Source organism: Hydra vulgaris, chromosome 02 (genome assembly GCF_038396675.1).
Source record: "Hydra vulgaris chromosome 02, alternate assembly HydraT2T_AEP".
Classification (NCBI taxonomy): Eukaryota; Metazoa; Cnidaria; class Hydrozoa; order Anthoathecata; family Hydridae; genus Hydra; species Hydra vulgaris.
In genome coordinates, this window is record NC_088921.1 from 67377501 (window position 1) to 67397197 (window position 19697).

Below are 19697 nucleotides of genomic sequence, written 5' to 3' on the forward strand. Positions count from 1 at the left end.
TATGGATACTAGTACAGCAAACTCGTTCAAAAATTATATTCATTGTCAACAATTATAAAGCAGTACAAAAAGAAGTAAAAAGAGTATTAAAAAAAATCTGTATTAGATAATGAAAAATATATTGTAGATGATAAATCAAATAAAAAGTGATTATATGTTTATGTGAAACTGAAGCAAACAGCATCCAAATTGATAAGCAATATGACCGATAGCTCAGTATCAAACTATGGAACAGACATTAGCAATATTCTTAATGATTATTTTAAATCTGTATTTGTAGAGGAATCAAATAAATTACTGGCGCCACATTTTGAGAATCGTACATCAGCAAATATAAGACTTTCCACTCTGTCCATTAAAGTAATTAGTAAGCGTCTATTCAACTTGGACATTAACAAAGCTTCAGGGGTCGATGGAGTTCACTCTTGGGCACTAAAAGCAAGCCACTTAGAATTTTTGAAGCCACTCTTTATGATATTTTCAATCTCTATACAGGAAGGAGTTATCCCTGATATGTGGAGATTAGCCAATGTGACGCTGTTGCATAAGAGTGGTAATCGTAATAACCCAGCAAACTATCACCCAGTTTCCTTGACTTCAATTCCATGTAAGGTTTTGGAGCAAATCATAAAAGACACAGTTATGAATCATTTCTACTTAAATAAACTTATAGCCAAACAACAACATGGATTTGTTCACAATAAAGGTTGTGTTACTAATTTATTGGAAACATTAGATGAAGTCACAACAATACTCTCAAAAAAACAGTGGCTGATATAGTTTTTTTAGATTTGGCCAGAGCATTCGACAAAGTGCCACATCTAAGACTTTCACAAAAACTACAAGCATGTGGCATAAATGGAAAATTATTAAAGTGGATATTAAAATTTCTAGTAAACAGGCAACAACGTGTTATGCTTGGACATTTCAAATTGGATCAATATCACCAGCAGCGTACCACAAGGAAGTATGCTGGGACCACTGTTATTTATAATCTACATAAATGATCTTCCAAATGTCTTAAAATATTATTCCTGTAAGCTTTATGCTGATGACAGTAAATTAATAGCCAGTACATCAAATAAAGGAGATTCCCAAAAATTACAAAGAGAAATAAATGCAATTGTAACTTGGACAGAAATTTGCCTCATGAAACTGGATGTTGATAAATGTAAAGTTATGCATTTTGGCTATGGTAACCCTAAATTTAGTTACAACATATCCTTTTGAAAAACTTGTCATGCCTTAGTCTCAGCAGACTGTGAATGCGACCTTGGTGTGATAATCACTTCTAATCTTAATTGGAAAACGCATGCAACAAAATGTGCTTCCAAAGTCAACAGTATCTTGGGATGGATGAAAAGCGCTTTCCTGAGTAGGGATATAAACCTCTGGAAAAATTTATACATAACCTATGTTAGACCTCATTTAGAGTTTGTTGTGCCTGCATGTAATGCTTACTCAAAAAAAGATATTAAATGCATTGAGCATGTTCAACATATGACCACAAAAGTCTCTCACTCGCTTAAAAATTTTGATTTTGAAAAAAGATTGGAAATTCTTAATCTTACTACTTTAACAAATAGAAGGGCGCGTGCAGACTGCATTCAACAGTACAAAGTTGAAAATAAATTAGACCATGTTAATTGGTATACCAAACCAGAAACTATTGCTCCACAACGAGGGCATCATAAATAATTACATCACGAAATTGTAAAAAACTGCACACCGACACAACTTTTTCACTAACAAAGTTAGTTTTTGTGAAAGTCTTAGATGTAGCACTTTGTAGCACAATCACTGGAATAATTTGGACACCTTGACTGTGTTCCAAAAGAGTGTTGAAAGTCTTAAAAACAGTTTTGATGGAAAGAAAAATCAAACCAAGGTATAACAATTAACAATGACTGGCACTAAGCCCCTGATCTGCTTATGGCAGAACATGTACTCATGTTCTGTTCCAGGAGTTTCTCTCCTTGCAGTGTGTAATAATAATAATAATAAAATTGTAATATACATGTACAGTAGCGTCCAAAGTAATTGGACAAACACCTTTTTGGTCATATTTTTTCAAGTTAACATTTTTAAATGAAATTTTGCATAAGCATGTCAAATTATATTACATTTATGAAAAAGAAAACAAAAATCCAAATTTGGGAGTAATTTCTCAAAATTTTAATAAAAAAATGGAAATGATTGGCTCAAAAATAATTGGACAAACTAAATATGTCGTTTAAAAAAAAAATTTTCTCAACAAAGGATAAATTTTCAGCATTTTTTATAAAGATTTCTGTTAAATAATATATATAATGTTACATAGTGTTATATTCTGTTACATAATGTATATAATCTGTGCATAATCCTAGTACTTCGATGGAAAACCTTATGCTGCAACGACAGCATTGCATTTACGCGGCATTGAATTAACCAAATAAATTAAAACATCAATTGGTATTTTCTCCCAAGTGCGCTTAATCAACTCAAACAAGTCATGCTGATTAAATGGCTTCCAAACACTAATTTTCCTCTCAATATGTTCTCAATGATGTTCGATTGGGTTCAGATCCAGAGATTGTGACGGCCATTCTAAGATACAAACTTTCTTTTGAGTCAAAAATTCCATGACTAGCTTGGAGGTGTGTTTTGGATCGTTATTGTGTTTGAAAGTCTAACCAATATTTTGTCTTTTGCATGTGGCAGCATTATATCTTTGATTATTCCTTCATACATGTTTTGGTCCATAATGCTTTGAACTCGTTAGATTGGACCAACTCCATCACGGCTAAAACATGACCAAACCATTACTGAACCACCACCATGCTTTACTGTAGGAACTTGGTACTAAACGTCATTTCCAAGACCAATTAGACGTCAAACATATTTAACACCATCAGAATCAAACATATTAAACTTTGACTCATCACTCCATAGTAATTTCGACCATTGATTTGCAGTCCAATTTAGACGTTCTTTAGCGAACTTTAACTGTGCTCTACAATTTTTTGCAGAAACAAAAGGTTTTTTAACGGGGCGACAACTAAAAAGGTTGTTTTGTCTTATGTGATGCTTTATTGTTGCATAAGAGTAAGAAATTTAATGTGACTGTGTAAAGGCGTCCTGACTTTGATGAAACTTGGAAGTGACTCTGTTGTTGAAAAACTTTTAATTTATAACCAACTGTTGATTGCAGAATGTTCTTAACTATTGAAATTTGTTGCACAGTCTTACCGCTATTAGATGCTTGTACAATCAACTTTTTCACTGCCTCGCTTGAATATTTATTATATCCCATCGTAAACTATTGATCATTGAATGTTTTAATAAAAATCTGCCTTCAGAAAAAGACGTTAAAATAGTCTAAGTTATATCAACGCTGTTAGAATTTAGTTTGACCAATTACTTTTGAGCCAATTATTTCCATTCTTTTAGCAAAATTTTGAGTAATTACTTTCAAAAGGGAATTTTTTTGTTTTCCATAATTGTAGTATAATTTGACACGCTTATGCAAAGTTTCATTTAAAAATGTTAACTTAATGAGAAAATATAACAAAAAAGGTGTTTGTCCAATTACTTTTGGATGCTACTGTATGTATACACAACTTAGATGCTATTTATCATATGATAACATCTAAACTCTATAGGGGAGACTTCAGACACGATCATAGACAACATTCTTATTAACATAAAAATGTTGTCTATAATGGATATGTTAGCAGACATATGCTCTTTACTTTAAAACAGTTAGGTGACAGTTTCCCAGAAAAAAACAAATTTTAGAGTGAAAAAACGTTTTTTTGTTTCTTTGATATAAATCCTTGATTCCAATTAAATCATTCAGATCGTAGATCAAAAATAATTTTTGTCAATGTTATTACTTTAATACATATTTAATCATCATTCCTAAATTTTATAAACATTGTTCCTATCCATATAAATTTTATAAACATCGTTTCTATCCATATAAATTTTATAAACATCGTTCCTATCCATATAAATTTTATAAACATCGTTCCTATTCATATAAATTTTATAAACATCGTTTCTATCCTAAATTTTATAAACATTGTTCCTATCCATATAAATTTTATAAACATTTTAAGTTACTACAATATGGTGTGCCCTCCATTTACAATAAGCTGGTTCTCCCACCTGTAGATGCTGGCTGTTTTAACTGATTTTGAAAAGAACCTTCATATCAGAAAATGTGATGTCTTCAACATTAATTTACTGAGATGGACAAATGCTGACACATGTGTTTTAGTTGTATTTTTTTCTTTCTGAAATTTGAATATCTTACATATTTAACTTTATGGCATTTCAATATTTTAAATAAAATTTTTTATAAAAGATATAATTTAGGACTTTTTTTTATGGATTCTTTAAAAAGTTTTCCATAAACACAAGTTTAAATATATAACTTTTAATATATATTTGTTTTTTAACCTTTTCAGTCAATACCAACACAAAAGTTAAAGAAAGTTTCAAATAAACAAGCTCAATACAAAACTTAGAAGAATCTAAAATATATTACAGATATTTTTTGCTAAATATTTTCCGCATTTTCAAAGTATGACCCAGATATTACTAACAGTATTATTATTTTTTTATTATAATTAAATTTTGTCATCATATCAAATAAAATAAAGATGGGTTTAGTAAAAAAACTGAATAAAGTTATAAAGCCTTAAGTTAAAAAAATAATAAATAGACAATGAAACTAAAGCTTCCATATTATAGGAGCCAAAATATTCAATTAAGCCAATTTTTAATATATATTTACTTTGACTAAAGCAATGTGAGAGGAAATGGTAAATAAAGGTCTTTAATGAAGGTGGTTATGATCTTTTGTTGGTTGGCCAGATCTCTTGTCCTCTGTTGAAACTGGCCATTGCATTGCATGATTTATTTCAAGTGCTATTTGGATGAGTACCAACTGCAACAATTTTAAATTTTAAAATGCAAAATAAACCATAATTATTGAAATAAATCATAATTATCTATTTATTTTATGTTCATAACAATATATATAAAAGGATCCAAATTCACTGTGCAGCAGATGGAATTCAGAGACTTGACTAGCACGAAGGCACTACACCTGCAAAGTGACTTCAGAGTCTTGACTAGCATTTTTATAAAAGATTTTAAAACATTGAAATCAAAAAAAATCAAAAAAGTTGAAATTTTAAGAGACACTTTAATCAGTTTGAAAAAAAAAAAAGTTACTTTAAAAATATGCAAAAATTATTAAATAAACCCAATTGGAGTAAAAACTGTCAGAAGTCTCCCAGGTCTCCCCTGAGACATAAAAAAAATGCAATTAAGAACAAAGAATTTTTTTAAACTTAGTTATTTTCATTCTTTTTTTTATTAGTAATAAAAAAGCTATTTAAAAAAGTCTAAAAATTAAAACCAACCTTCATCATGAGTTGTAAAGTATTCAACACAATGAGTAATGTAGTAAAGTAATCAAAATAACGTGATTCCACAACTACCCATACACGAAATGATAAAGATGATTCATTTTCAGGAATAAATCGCTTACAAGGTTTGCAGTTAAGAACATATTCCAGACAGTCATGCTGTTAAAAAAAATTGCTTATATATATACATATATATATATATATATATATATATATATATATATATATATATATATATATATATATATACATATATATATATATATATATATATATATATATATATATATATACATATATATACATACATATATATACATATATATATATATATATATATACATACATATATATATATATACATATACATATATATATATATATACATATATATATACATATATATATATACATTATATACATATATATACATACATATATATATACATATATATACATATATATATATACATATATATATATATATATATACATATATATATATATATATATATATATATATATATATATATATATATATATATATATATATATATATATATATATACACATACACACATGCATCCATACCAAAATACTTAAGTAAAAAATAAAAGTACTGGCTGTTAAAGTAACAAAGTAAACATAAAAGCCCTGCTAGATCAAAATACTGAAGTAAAAGTAAAAAAAGTACAGTCTGTTTAAAGTACTTTTTAGTTACAAAGTAAAAAGTACTTTTTCAGTTTGCAAAAGTGCATACATTTAACATTAACATATAAGAAACAAGTTTTAATATTATCTTAGAATAAATCTTAGCATATATTTAATTCATTAATCAATCATATGTTCATTGCAATAGACTGGAAGGTTTACACTAGATTATGAGGATTTATAAATAAGCTTGATGGTTAATTTCGAAAAAATATTCCTCAAAAGTGGAGAGCTGTGAAGGTCATCAAGTGATGAATTGGTGCTAATAATATATGTTGAAATAATGTTATCAGCAGCAGTGCAGGAGTTAAGTGAAAACCTAAGTTGAAAGAACTCAGCTTCAATTTCAGAGATGGCTGCTTCATATGCTGAATTTGTACTTGCACTGTCACTATTTTTAGCCAGCTGCTACTACTGAAAACTACTGCTACTGATTCTGCATTTATAATGATTGAATTTGCTATCTCTGGCACTAACCATGCTTACCAGCATTAGCTTGCAGCAATAGATTAAGTTGTTACAAAGAAGAAACCGCATTTTCTTACTCAAAGTTATTGTTGGCAGCAGCATGTAGACTTTTATTTCCCTTTGCAGGATATCTAATGATTTAGCAAGAAGCTTTATAACTGAGACATAATCTGCAATAAATGCTATTACAGCTTGTCAATGTCTATCTGCTTGTTCATGCATTTTATAGACATGCACATTCAATTTCACCTTATTTAATAAAGAACAACAAACTGCAGACCTAATGATTTATTAATAACTCCTGTATAGAGTTTCCACAGTTTTTAATACCAATATTGAAAACCAGTATTGGAGTAAATTTTTTTAATAACAAAACCATTTCACAATTTTTTTAAGGTTCTTAACATTTTAAAAATTCAAACTTAATACAGATAGTAATCATATGCAAATCTTACACATTTAGAACAAAAATACAGAGACTTATTTTATCTCCTATGCAATGTGTTGTGTTAAATGTTTTATTTTAATTCTCAAGTGTACTTTTTGTGTTTGAATTTTGTAAATGAAAGAAATGAAAAATAGAAATTATTTTGTTGTGCGATTTGTAAACAACAAGTTTGTTAAATTTTTTTATTAGTTAGTTCCTCGTAGGTATTACAACAATTGCAACACTAAGATATTATTTGATTAATTTATAAATTCTTTTTAGACAAGTATTAACGATTGCAGTTCACTACAATTCCTATAGACATTGTTTCTGCACAAAGGAATTCTTAAATAAACGTATATAATAGTTAATATAAGAACAAATTAAAGAAACAACTAGTTGTTTTGCACTATAAAGATATATTTAATTATAATATTTATTACATCTATAAATATATAGGATTATAAATTTAATATATCTACTTATATTAATAAATTTTTTACAGATAACAATATTATTCTTTTTTGAATACCAAAAATATGCGCAACAACTTTATCAAATATTTAAACTGTAAATTAAACTTTTAGTTATTTTGTATGAAAGCTGTTAGTCTAAAGAATAAAATAAGCTAAAAAGTTTTGAGTCTGGCCAAAAGAGGACAAAATTATTACTGAAAATGCCACATAACTTACGTTACTTGGAAAACAAGGTAAAAAAATTGCTTCAACTTTCAGGTCAGATTTTTGCGAATCAGTAAAAAGGTTTGTAGTAGAAACTTTCAGTAGTACTTTAAGGTACTTTAAGGTATTGAGAATTCTATACCATTTTAAAAAAAATATAAAAATTTATCAGAGGTAGCGAAGGAAATTAAACTGGTTTTTTATTAATATCTAAATAAAAATATTTATATCATTCTTATTTTTATTTATTTATGTATATTTATATGTCAACCAAAATAAGAATACATAAACAAATAAAAAATAAGAATATAAGCAATTTTAATTAACATTAAGCAATAAAATAATAAAAGATTTTCTTTCTAAATTCTCCTAATATAAAAAGTTTCAGTTGGAACCTCGTCAAACCACTGCGAATTACTTAATGACATAATTCATTTTGTTAACCAAAAAGAGTCAGAACTTTAGCAAAATGCATGAAATTTTAACTTACGTTACACAAATTTAAAGTAAAAATGTGCTTTAACTAAGCATTGTAAAAACATAACATTTAATATTCTTTTGCATATTATTAAAAAACTTTAGTTTTTAAACTGAATTTTTTCAAAAATTAGCAAAGAAATTTAAATGAAAATGATTAAACTAATCTCTAGGAAAAAATGCACTTATATGAAGATGTCATAAAGAATAATTCAAATTGCAAATGATATAAGTTTTTACATGAAACAATTCACCTAAATTGGACATCAAACACAGAATATTATCCCAACAGATTTTGCTTTAATAATTTTATTATTTGCCGGTGGCAGCGCACATAGTGAATGACTATTTTAGGAAGTTTTAGGAAGACATTTCTTATTATAAATATTATATATTTTTTCTTTTTACTCTTATAAAGTTTTATTCCTACCATATTAGCATTATTTAGGTTCTTCCCTGTGCTCTGTAATAAGATTGTAAGATTTTTGGGAGCATCTTAATAACTACATAAAAAAAAAAAGGAAAACAATTAAACTATTGGTTATTTCATTAATTTTTTTTTATTTTTTTTAATGCTTTTAATTTTCATAAATACTTTCATACAGGGCGCTTCAAGCTGACTAGGGGCCCTGGGGCAAAATTAAGTTGTAAAACTCCAGGATCAAATTGTCATCTATACAATTATATTGTAAATATGATTGTTAAGACTTAAATATATTGCAGGTATATAAGGCAGTCCCTAAACCATTAGGGTCTGGGAATAAATTGTCCAATTGTCAGAGTGGTTGTTCTCATATTGTCTTGCTCCATTAACATTTAAATGATATGATGTTAAAAAATAGAAAGCGAAAATATTTATTATTTTTATGACAATTTATTTCAAAAAAATAAATTATTACCATATTTCGACTAAATCGACTTTTAGTCAATTTTAAAAATGTATTATTTGATTTTAGTTAACTTTAGAAATATATTAGTCAACTTAGTTGACAGACGAATTATTTAACAGTTGTAACAACACTAATTAGAATTTATCCTTTTATTGTTTATTTTGCCAATTTTCTACCAAAGTTTTTGTTATTTTTAAACTCTAACTTTTCACATTTTTATATTTCAAACTTTTTTTTTAAAAGATATTTGTTACTAAAATATTTCAACTGAAGATTACTATTTGTAGAAGAAACTTTAAGATTTTAAATAAAATTAGAAAAATTTGTTTTAATTTTAAAAATACACATATTGCACTATGAAAAATTTTTGAAAACAATTATTAACAGGTTTAAAAATTCTAAAATTAAATTATTAACAGATTTTACAAATACTAAAAGGTTTAACTATTGTAAACAGGTTTAATAACTATTAATAGGTTTAACAATTTTGAACAGGCTTAAAAATTATAACCAGTTTTAACAATTTGAACAAGTTTATTAATTAATAAAAGGCTTAACAATTGTTAGGAGATTTAATAAATATTACCTGGTTTTTGTCAAGACCACCTTGAATTTCTTTTTCACCTTGTTTTTGAAATGTCAGAATAATTAATGCAATATATATGTTAATTATCAAAAAAGTAAATATGACCATGAAAACAATAAAATACAGCGCCATATATGAACTGCCCATTTCTAAAGGACCTTCTTTTTCCTTGGTCACACTCATAAATTGATACATAGTTCTATAGCAAAAGTATAATTAAAATATTTAAGAATTAAATAAAGTTAAAAAATAAGAAAAATATTCAACTAGTACTTCTAACTTTAAAACTGTGTAATCCTTTAAATAAAAATTAAACAAAATAAAAAACACATAAAATCAGTTAAAAAATAAAAAAGATCTCCCCTATTCATAACATCATAAGCAAAAAAATATATTTACGTAGGCCAATTATCTTCTGTTGAGCATACATAAAGAGTAACAATTGCCTCAATAACATTGTCAAAATGAAAACCACTTCTCCGCCAAACTCTATCTTCAGTCTTAAATAAAAAAATGTAACAAAAACATTCTTCAATGTATACTATAATAATACATCAGATACTATGAGAACTTGAATGTATATTTTAATATAAGTACTTAAAAGAGCATTTTTGAAACAAAAAATTTTCAAAAATATTTTATTCAAATCTAAAAGCGGAATTAAATATTGTCTGTTCAATGTTTGTATTTATAGAGTTTTTGATTTATACGTTTCTTTTCTTTTTACTGTAGATGGCGTGAAGTATATATTATTATCAATATTTTTTATAACAAGACTAATTGCGTTGCGAGTTAAATTACAAGCGTCGGATATTTCCTTGATTGAATATTTTTCACAATTTCTCATTGAAATAATTGTATTTTTAGTTCCTTCTGTAATTATTTTCCATACTTTTATTTTCATTTTAAAATTAATTTTATAAATGGACTTATAACTTTGCAAACATGCACTTATAACTTTGCAAACATGAACTTATAATTTTGCAAATGTGCACTTATAACTTTGCAAAACCCTGTAAATAAAGTAAAAGACTTTTTTCAAACAATAAACATTTTCAAAATAAGGAAAATGGTTGCACTTACTTTAGGTAATATATCCACTATACTTTCATATGCAGTATCATAATTATAAAAACTTCCCCTAATAAAAAATAAATGAAAAATAAGTTAGAAAAATTAAAAGCAGAAATGTTAACATTTAAAAGTTATTATTTATAAGCAACTTTGTAAATTTATTATTTATAACCAACTTTAAGTTATTCTTTATAGGTTTAACTAATTTTATTGTTTTATAATTTAATTCAATTTTAAAATTTTAAAACAATTGAGAAAAAAAAAGAAGCATAAAAACAAGTATTAACAATTTTTGAATCAATGTTTTTTAAAAGGGCTGATTTATTAAAAGGGCTGATTTGCTGCACAATGTACAATTAATACAAGCTAGAAAACATTTTTATTAAAATACACAACATTATTTATAATCTTAAACACAGAGCAACATTGCCACAAAAGTTGTAGGGAAATCACGTTAAAAGTCTTTGACTTTTTAGTGCTTCCATCTATGATATACTTTCAAGAACTATATAGGCCTAGGCTTAATATAACAAGATTTAATTAAAAAAATCATGATACTAAAAGAAATCATTAATAAAACTTAGACAATGGCATACTAAACTATTATACAAGAAAGGTTTAATATGTAAAACCTGTAAACTATTTACTTCAAAGTCATTTTACACATCATACCTGTATAAAACAGGTATACCCATATTTAAGTATTACAGCTGGTTTAGACTTAGAGTTAGACTAGGTATTTTGTATAATATATATAGACTTAGAGTTAGACTTGTATTTTATATATATATATATATATATATATATATATATATATATATATATATATATATATATGTATATATACAACTCTCCTATATATATATATATGTGTATAATATATACATATATACATATATTATATACATACTATATATACATATATGTATATATATAAATATATAGAATGTATATATACATATATATATACATACTATATATACATATATGTATATATAGAACTCTCCTGATGATCCAGCAATGGTGAAACTTAAAGTAGAAGATAAAAGTTAGATAAGTGTTTTTTACAAATTTATATATATATATATATATATATATATATATATATATATATATATATATATATATATATATATATATATATATATATATATATATATATATGTATATATACATATAAATATATATATACATATAAATATATATATATATAAATATATATATATAACCACTGGTGACAAAAATTTGGCACAATCTTTGATAAGCTAAAACTTATTGAATTTTTAGTTATCCAGTCTTAATTTTTTAGTTATTTTGTTTATAAAGTGTTACTTATCTTTTACTGAAAGTTTTGTTTACTTAGATTAATTAATAAAAAAGTTATCCAAAAATGAAGTCGACTACATTAATTGAACAAGTGTACAACTATTGTAATTTGCATCCTAACGCTAAAACGAAGAGCACCATAGAGTATTTTGTTGCCTCTAATCACCCCAAAAGAACCATTAAATGTTATATGGCAAAGTGGAAGAACAATGAGCCAAAGTCTCGTAAGCCTGGATCAGGCAGAAAACCAAAAATTATGACTGCTGGGAACATCAATCGCCTGAAGGGTCTTTTGAACAACCAGTCTGGAACTTCAACAAGAAAAATTGCAAATAAATTCAATTGTGATCATTCCTACATTGTAAAAACAATAAAAAACAAAACAAACATTTGTTATTTTAAGAAAAAACAAATCCCTGATCGGACTGAGAAACAGTTAAAGCAGTTGCAAATGAAGTGTGGAAGAATTTGTCGCAAATTCAGAAACCGCAACTTTGTCATTGACGATGAGTCTTATTTTACATTTATCCAACATTTGAATTTTTATTTTACAAATAAAAATTCGAATGTTGGATTTTACTCAGATGACGCAAAAAATGCACCAAAAAATGTAAAATATAAGCGCAAAAGCAAATTTGAAAAAAAAATTCTTGTGTGGATTACCATATTCCCTCGTGGAATCTCGAAACCATTTATTGTTCCTGCGAGACTGGCAATTAACCAAACAGTGTACAAAAATGATTGCATCATCAAACGATTGATTCCTTTTATCAACAAACATCACAGTGATGGTAATTATGTATTCTGGCCTCTTTACATTATGCATTATTCACCTCGATGAGAAAAATATCCATTATGTAACAAAATTCGATAATCCAGCATGTGTCCCAGAATTACGACCAATTGAAGATTTCTGGTCAATCCTTAAAGGCTACGTGTATGAAAACAATTGGGAAGCTGAAAGTGAAGATCAGCTGCAAAAAAAAATCCATTCTTGTTTAAAAAAAATTGATAAAAATCTTGTACAAGGCATGTGTGAACATGTATACAAAAAAATTGATGCCGTAGGTCGTAATGGCGAGAAATCATTATTGCAGTCCCGAAAATAAAAAACTAACATATTGTTTAATATTCTGTACAATATTTTCTGATCATTAAACTTTTAGTTGTACTATTACTGTCTGTGTTTATTTTGTGCCAAATTTTTGTCACCAGGGGTTATATATATATAAAAAAACACAAAAATATAGATTATATATATAAATTATATATTATATATATAGATTATATATTATATATATATAGATTATATATAGATTATATATATAGATTATATATATATAAACACAAAAATATAGATTATATATATAGAAAAAAACACAAAAAACTAACAGTTCTATTTGTGTTAATAAGGTTAATAAAAGTGTATATATATATATTTTTTTTTTGTTATTTCACCTCCCTAAGGCCCAGAAGGTCACTACAGATGAGGAGGCTACTTAATTGTGGTTATAACCCTCTCTCAACTCTATAACTCCGAAACACGAACCTTGACGAACAAGGCCGCTGCGCGGAGAAACAAGTTGAGCGCGGTACTACCAGGGACGTGGTGGGGATCGAACTTGGAACCTCTTGCTTATGAAGCGAGCGCTCTACCACTACACCACTACCGCATCATATAAGACTACAGAAAAAAACACAAACTGAAACTTTTTAGTCCCTGCGTAATAAGTTAATATATATACTAAGGAGGTAATCCACTGTTATTCAGGGTGGTAACCCTCCTACGAAAGACATCAAGAGGTAATCCACTGTTATTCAGCGTGGTAGCCCTCTCATATATTTATAAAAAATATATAAATAAAAAAAACAAAAAAAACATGGAGTTCAACTATGAATGCTTAGAGGAGCAAAATTGGCCAACAATTCCTAGTGCATCTGCTGAAGTTACCAAAAATATGCATAAATGGTGTGGTAAAATATCATATATTGTTTCTGACCTTTTAAAGCGACTTAAAATTCTTGAAGATGAAAAGTTAAATGTCTCAATAGCAACATCAAATAAACCAACAACAATATTCACATATGCACAAGCAACATCAATTCAGCAAAATCAATCAAAACCAAAAGAAACTGAAGTGGTAATGATGGCAAAAATTACAAACGAGTTTAATAATAAAAAAAGAATTGAAAACAACATCATTATAAGTGGGGTAGCTGATCATACTACTTTAGACAAACAATTTAATGAAGAAAATGATAAAAAAACCATCGAAACATTACTAAAAGCAATAAAACCAGATTTTTCAATAACAAATACAAAAAGAATAATTCGACTAAATAAAAATACTAAAAGTATTCTAAATAAAAATACTAAAAGTATTTTTATTTAGAAGAAGGACCGCCTAACCTCATCTTAGTTGAATTGGAGAACAAAGAAACTCAAAATTATTTGATTAAAAATTCCAAAAAGTTAAATGATAATATCAACTTCAAAAATATCTTTATTAACAAAGACAAAACTGCAAACGAGAGATTGTTCGACAGTGAACTCAGAAAAGTTAGAAATTCTAGAAACGCAGCACTTGCTCATGAAGTCGAGGGAACAAATGGGAGGCAACGATACAATGTGCATAATGGAAAAAAATATTATTGGGGTATACGATCAGGTGAACTCAAATGGATTGAAATCAAATCAGCATAATTTACATATAAAAATTAAAAGATCTTCTACATTAAACTTGGGTATACAAAATGTTCAATCTGCTATAAAAAAATCTGCTATCATTCATGATATAGTGCATAATCATTCTCTAGATATTTTTATACTCACTGAAACTTGGATAAAGTCAGACGACCCTCCTGCAATTCAAGAAGATATGGCCCCAACAGGCTTTAAAACAATTCAATACTGTCGATCAGATCATCGTGGAGGAGGCATTGCAATAATATACCGGGACAACTTAAATATCAAACCACTCTCGTTATTGTCTACCTGCCTTTCTTATGAACGTACATTTGCCAAACTAAATCTGGCAAATAATATCTACAATATTATTGCTATTTACCGATCAAATCCAATCATTCCAACAAATATTTTCTTTTTCGAATTATCTGATCTCCTAGAAGAACTTCAAACATTATCTGGAGAAATACTTCTGTGTGGTGACTTTAACTGCCCAGGTACTACTCCAACAACCTGCAATCCAAGACTTGCTGAGATTCTAGACACCTACAACATGATACAAAGAGTTCAATCTCCAAAACCGCATATCACCTACTACCGGTATAGCCAACTTGCTTGATCTAGTAATAAATCGACATGATGACATTTCACTCAACAATATTCAAGTAACTGATGAGGGTATTTCAGATCACTATATGATTCGGGTTGCACTTTATCATCAACCTTCAAGTAGTAAAACTGTTTGGTTTTCAAAACGAAACTTTAGAAAACTAAACTTGTCATGCTTTATAAAAGAATTGCAAGTAATGCCATGTTGCTTATCACCTGAAAACAATGTGGATGATTATGCTGAACAAATAAGAGCAAATATAACAACTGTTCTCGATCATTTAGCACCCATTCGGAAATATTCAATGCGACCTGGTAAACATGATGATAATTGGTTATCTTCAGATGCCAAGAATAAAAAAATCAGACGTCGTAAACTGGAGCGTCGTTATAAAAAAACTGGAAACTAAATTCAGCATATGGTAATCAGAAAGAAACATGGAATATTGCCAAGAAATTACTACACTCAAATAGTTCTAAATCTAAAAACACAATACCAGAAGCAAAATGCAATATAATAAGTCAATATTTCATAAACAAACTTTAAAGTATAAAAAATACTATCCAGGAAAGGCTTGCAAAAAATCCAAAATCCAAATTCATCTCAGAGTTACATCCCCCGGTAAATATTTTAACAACATTTGGTACAGTCACACCTACAGATGTGTTAAAAATAATCAAAGCTCTCAAACCTAAGACATCGCCACTTGATATTATTCCAACATACATCCTTAAATCTTGTTCAGAACTTTTCAGTCCAATTATAGCTCACCTTGCTAACCTCTCATTCAAATCTGGAATTTTCCCAGCCTCATATAAAGTTGCTCAAATAACACCGATTCCCAAAAAATCAGGACTAGCAGAATTTGACTTATCAAATCTACGCCCAATATCAAATCTCAATACAATTTCCAAAACTCTTGAAAAGCTTGCATTATCTCGTCTTCTTCCACATGTAACTTCATCTATTAACTCTAATCCTTTACAATCTGGTTTTAGATCGAATTACTTAACCAAAACAGCACTATTAAAGATATGCTATGACATCCTGCTAAACATTGATGATGCTTTGAACACTATTCTCCTATCTCTTGACATATCTTCAGCATTTGATACAATTGATCACAGCCTGCTGATTTCCCGTATTAAAGATGAATTTGGTGTCACAGATATTGCACTAAAATGGCTGACATCATACTTGCACTCTCGAAAATCTTTTGTTTCTATTGGATTAACAAAATCTAGACTAATAGCAAGTTCAACAGGAGTACCACAGGGTAGTGTACTAGGCCCATTTCTATTTTCCATGTTTGTTTCACCTATATATCGTATTATAGCTAAACTCGGTACCAATCATCATCAATATGCTGATGATACCCAACTTTATACTGTCATCAACCCAGGCATAGATAGCATTAATGAAATCAATGTGTGTGCTGATGCAGTAACAAAGTGGTTTCTAGAAAATGGACTTCTGCTCAACCCAAATAAAACAGAAGCTGTTTTATTTGGATCTAGAAAACAAATTACCAAGCATAAAAATGGTTCAAAAATTGTCATTTCTGGAACAACACTAACAACGATAAATTCAGTAAAAATCCTTGGCGTCACCTTAGATTCATCGCTCTCTATGGACAAGCACATAAAGAACACTATTAAATCCTGCAATTACCATATTCGTGCACTTCGCCACATTCGTCCATGTCTGACTAAAGAAGCTGCAAATACAATTGCATGTGGCATTGTTAACACTCAGCTTGACTATTGTAACAGTCTTTTATCTGGTACTTATCAAAAAAATATTAAAAAACTCCAACGAATTCAAAATAGCTTACCAATAAATCAAAGAATAATCTATAAGATATCAGTTATCACATATAAAATTTTATTATATAAATCTCCTGCATATTTATTTGAACTCCTAGAAGTCCGAACTTCAAAACAAAAAACTAGATCATTAGACAGTTGTCAACTTACACGTCATCAACAAAGAACTTCTCTGGGCTCAAATTCTTTTTGTATGACTGCACCTCGAATTTGGAATGGTTTATCTATGAACACACGAAACTCAACCTCTTTAGAAACATTTAAAAAAAGACTAAAATATGAACTTTTTATAAACGCTTTTTCAAACTCATAGCCAACTTGTTTTAGTGCTTCTGAATTACTTCATCATTATTGTGATTGTTGTAAATAATGGTACTTTAATCTCTAATTATTATTATTATTATTATTATTATTATTATTATTATTATTATTATTATTATTATTATTATTATATATATATATATATATATATATATATATACATACATACATGGAATGTTTAAAACTTATCTGCAAGTAAACTTAGGGTACTTTGGTGGAATATTATTTCCCTTATGATTTATGTATGACTGTTACATTAAACATGCTTGTTTTATTTTGTTATGTTTGTACTCACAAGGAAAATTTCTTTCCTGATTCTAGGACTCGAAATAACGAGATTCATTATAATACTAATAACAACAATAATATATGAGAAACTAGTTACATTTTCCGTGTATTGCACCTAAATCACCAATTAGATGGAAAGTGATTTTTTAAAAAGGGCGTATTTGAACTAAATTCGCCTTTTTAATAAAAATCAAAAGTTTTCAGGTGCTTTATTTGTGTAAGAAGATAAAATTTAAACAAAATTTTAACATAAACTGATGAAGCTATCATAGAAGAACACACCACAAAAAGTGAATTTCAAAAAAAATGTCAAATCAGCCCTTTTAAAAAACATTGATTCATTTGTCACAATCAAAAATACTTTATCTTTCATAAAAGTAAGAAAATTTATTATTAATACCATATTGTACAGTGTAAAAACACACATCAAAAATCATATTGTATATTGATATCGGACTGTTATAGTGGACTGTGGTAAAAGACAAACATGCCTTTTTTATATATAATAACAAAAATGCCTTTCAAATTTTTTTTTTAATTAAAATAAATTTTTTTTTTTGTTATTGACTTATATTTAAAAAAAAATTAAATTGATTTTATTAAAATATAAAAAGGTAAAGTATAATAAAAAATGCAAAGTAACAAAAAACAATGCAAAATAGATTAATTCAAAAAATATTATTAAAACATGCTCATGAATTTAGTGCAAAAAAAAACAACAACAAACAAACAAAAAACATTTTATGTTAACTAACTCTATACATACTTCAGTAATAGAAAGAAGTTTAGACATTAAAGTTTATAGTTTAAAGTAAAAACTTCAATATTTAAACTTCAGTTGAACAATACTGATTTTTCAAAATATTATAGCATCAATAAAGTTCATAATTTAATATAAATTTTATTAGAATTGAAAATTTTAAAGTATTTTATACTTGCACTCATCCTCAGTTCTTTTACTTTCATCATTACAATAGAAAGATTTTCCCTGAATAAAATTTTTAAATGTAACTTAAATTTTGCTAATCTAATAAAATAATTGAGAAATAACTTAACTCATATAACAATAAGTAAACTAAAAATTAGAAAAAAACAACATTTCTACAAATAAATTTGTATTGATATAAACAATATGGTGAAATTGAAATATTAGGTGAAGAAAAAAATCAAAATTTGTATATGTAATAGCAATACAAAGTTACCGTTTTGTTTAAAAAAATTAAAATAATAATACTCTTAAGGTAATGGGTAAAAAATGATATGGGTAAAATGGGTACCAATGGGTAAAAAATATGACAAATTTTGTTAGAGTTTTATCATTTTTTTAAATTTCATATTCAACTATTAGCAATGCTAATAATTAATTGTGAAAAAAAAATATTTAAAAATCTTTTTAGCTCCATTTTGTCCTCTAGAGGCACTTGAATACTATTACTTTCTTTAGAGAATACGATTGTTTTGAACCAAAAAAAAAATTAAAACTAAAGTAGCATAAAAATTGTGATATTTTTTTAAATTTTTATTTTCAAAAAAAAATGAACCACCAAAACTAAAGTAAAAATATTTTATCAAAGTTCATATGTATCAAAGTTGGTTCATATGTATCAAAGTTGGTTCATATGTATCAAAGTTGGTTCATATGTATCAAAGTTGGTTCATATGTATCAAAGTTGGTTCATATGTATCAAAGTTGGTTCATATGTATCAAAGTTGGTTCATATTTTATCAAAGTTGGTTCATATTTTATCAAAGTTGGTTCATATGTATCAAAGTTGGTTCATATGTATCAAAGTTGGTTCATATGTATCAAAGTTGGTTCATATGTATCAAAGTTGGTTCATATGTATCAAAGTTGGTTCATATTTTATCAAAGTTGGTTCATATTTTATCAAAGTTGGTTCATATGT

General features: G+C 27.2%; 1 protein-coding gene across 1 annotated transcript in view; it reads right to left on the reverse strand.

Moving 5' to 3' along the window:
• Positions 1-19697, reverse strand: part of LOC105849888 (voltage-dependent L-type calcium channel subunit alpha-1D) — a 123185-nt gene that overhangs the window by 25212 nt on the left and 78276 nt on the right. Inside the window, exons 25-29 of the mRNA XM_065791763.1 lie at positions 18726-18778; positions 10743-10800; positions 10059-10159; positions 9660-9858; positions 5415-5579 (exon numbers count right to left, since the gene is read on the reverse strand). Coding sequence (XP_065647835.1) covers positions 5415-5579; positions 9660-9858; positions 10059-10159; positions 10743-10800; positions 18726-18778 — 576 coding nt within the window. The remainder of the gene's footprint in view (positions 1-5414; positions 5580-9659; positions 9859-10058; positions 10160-10742; positions 10801-18725; positions 18779-19697) is intronic.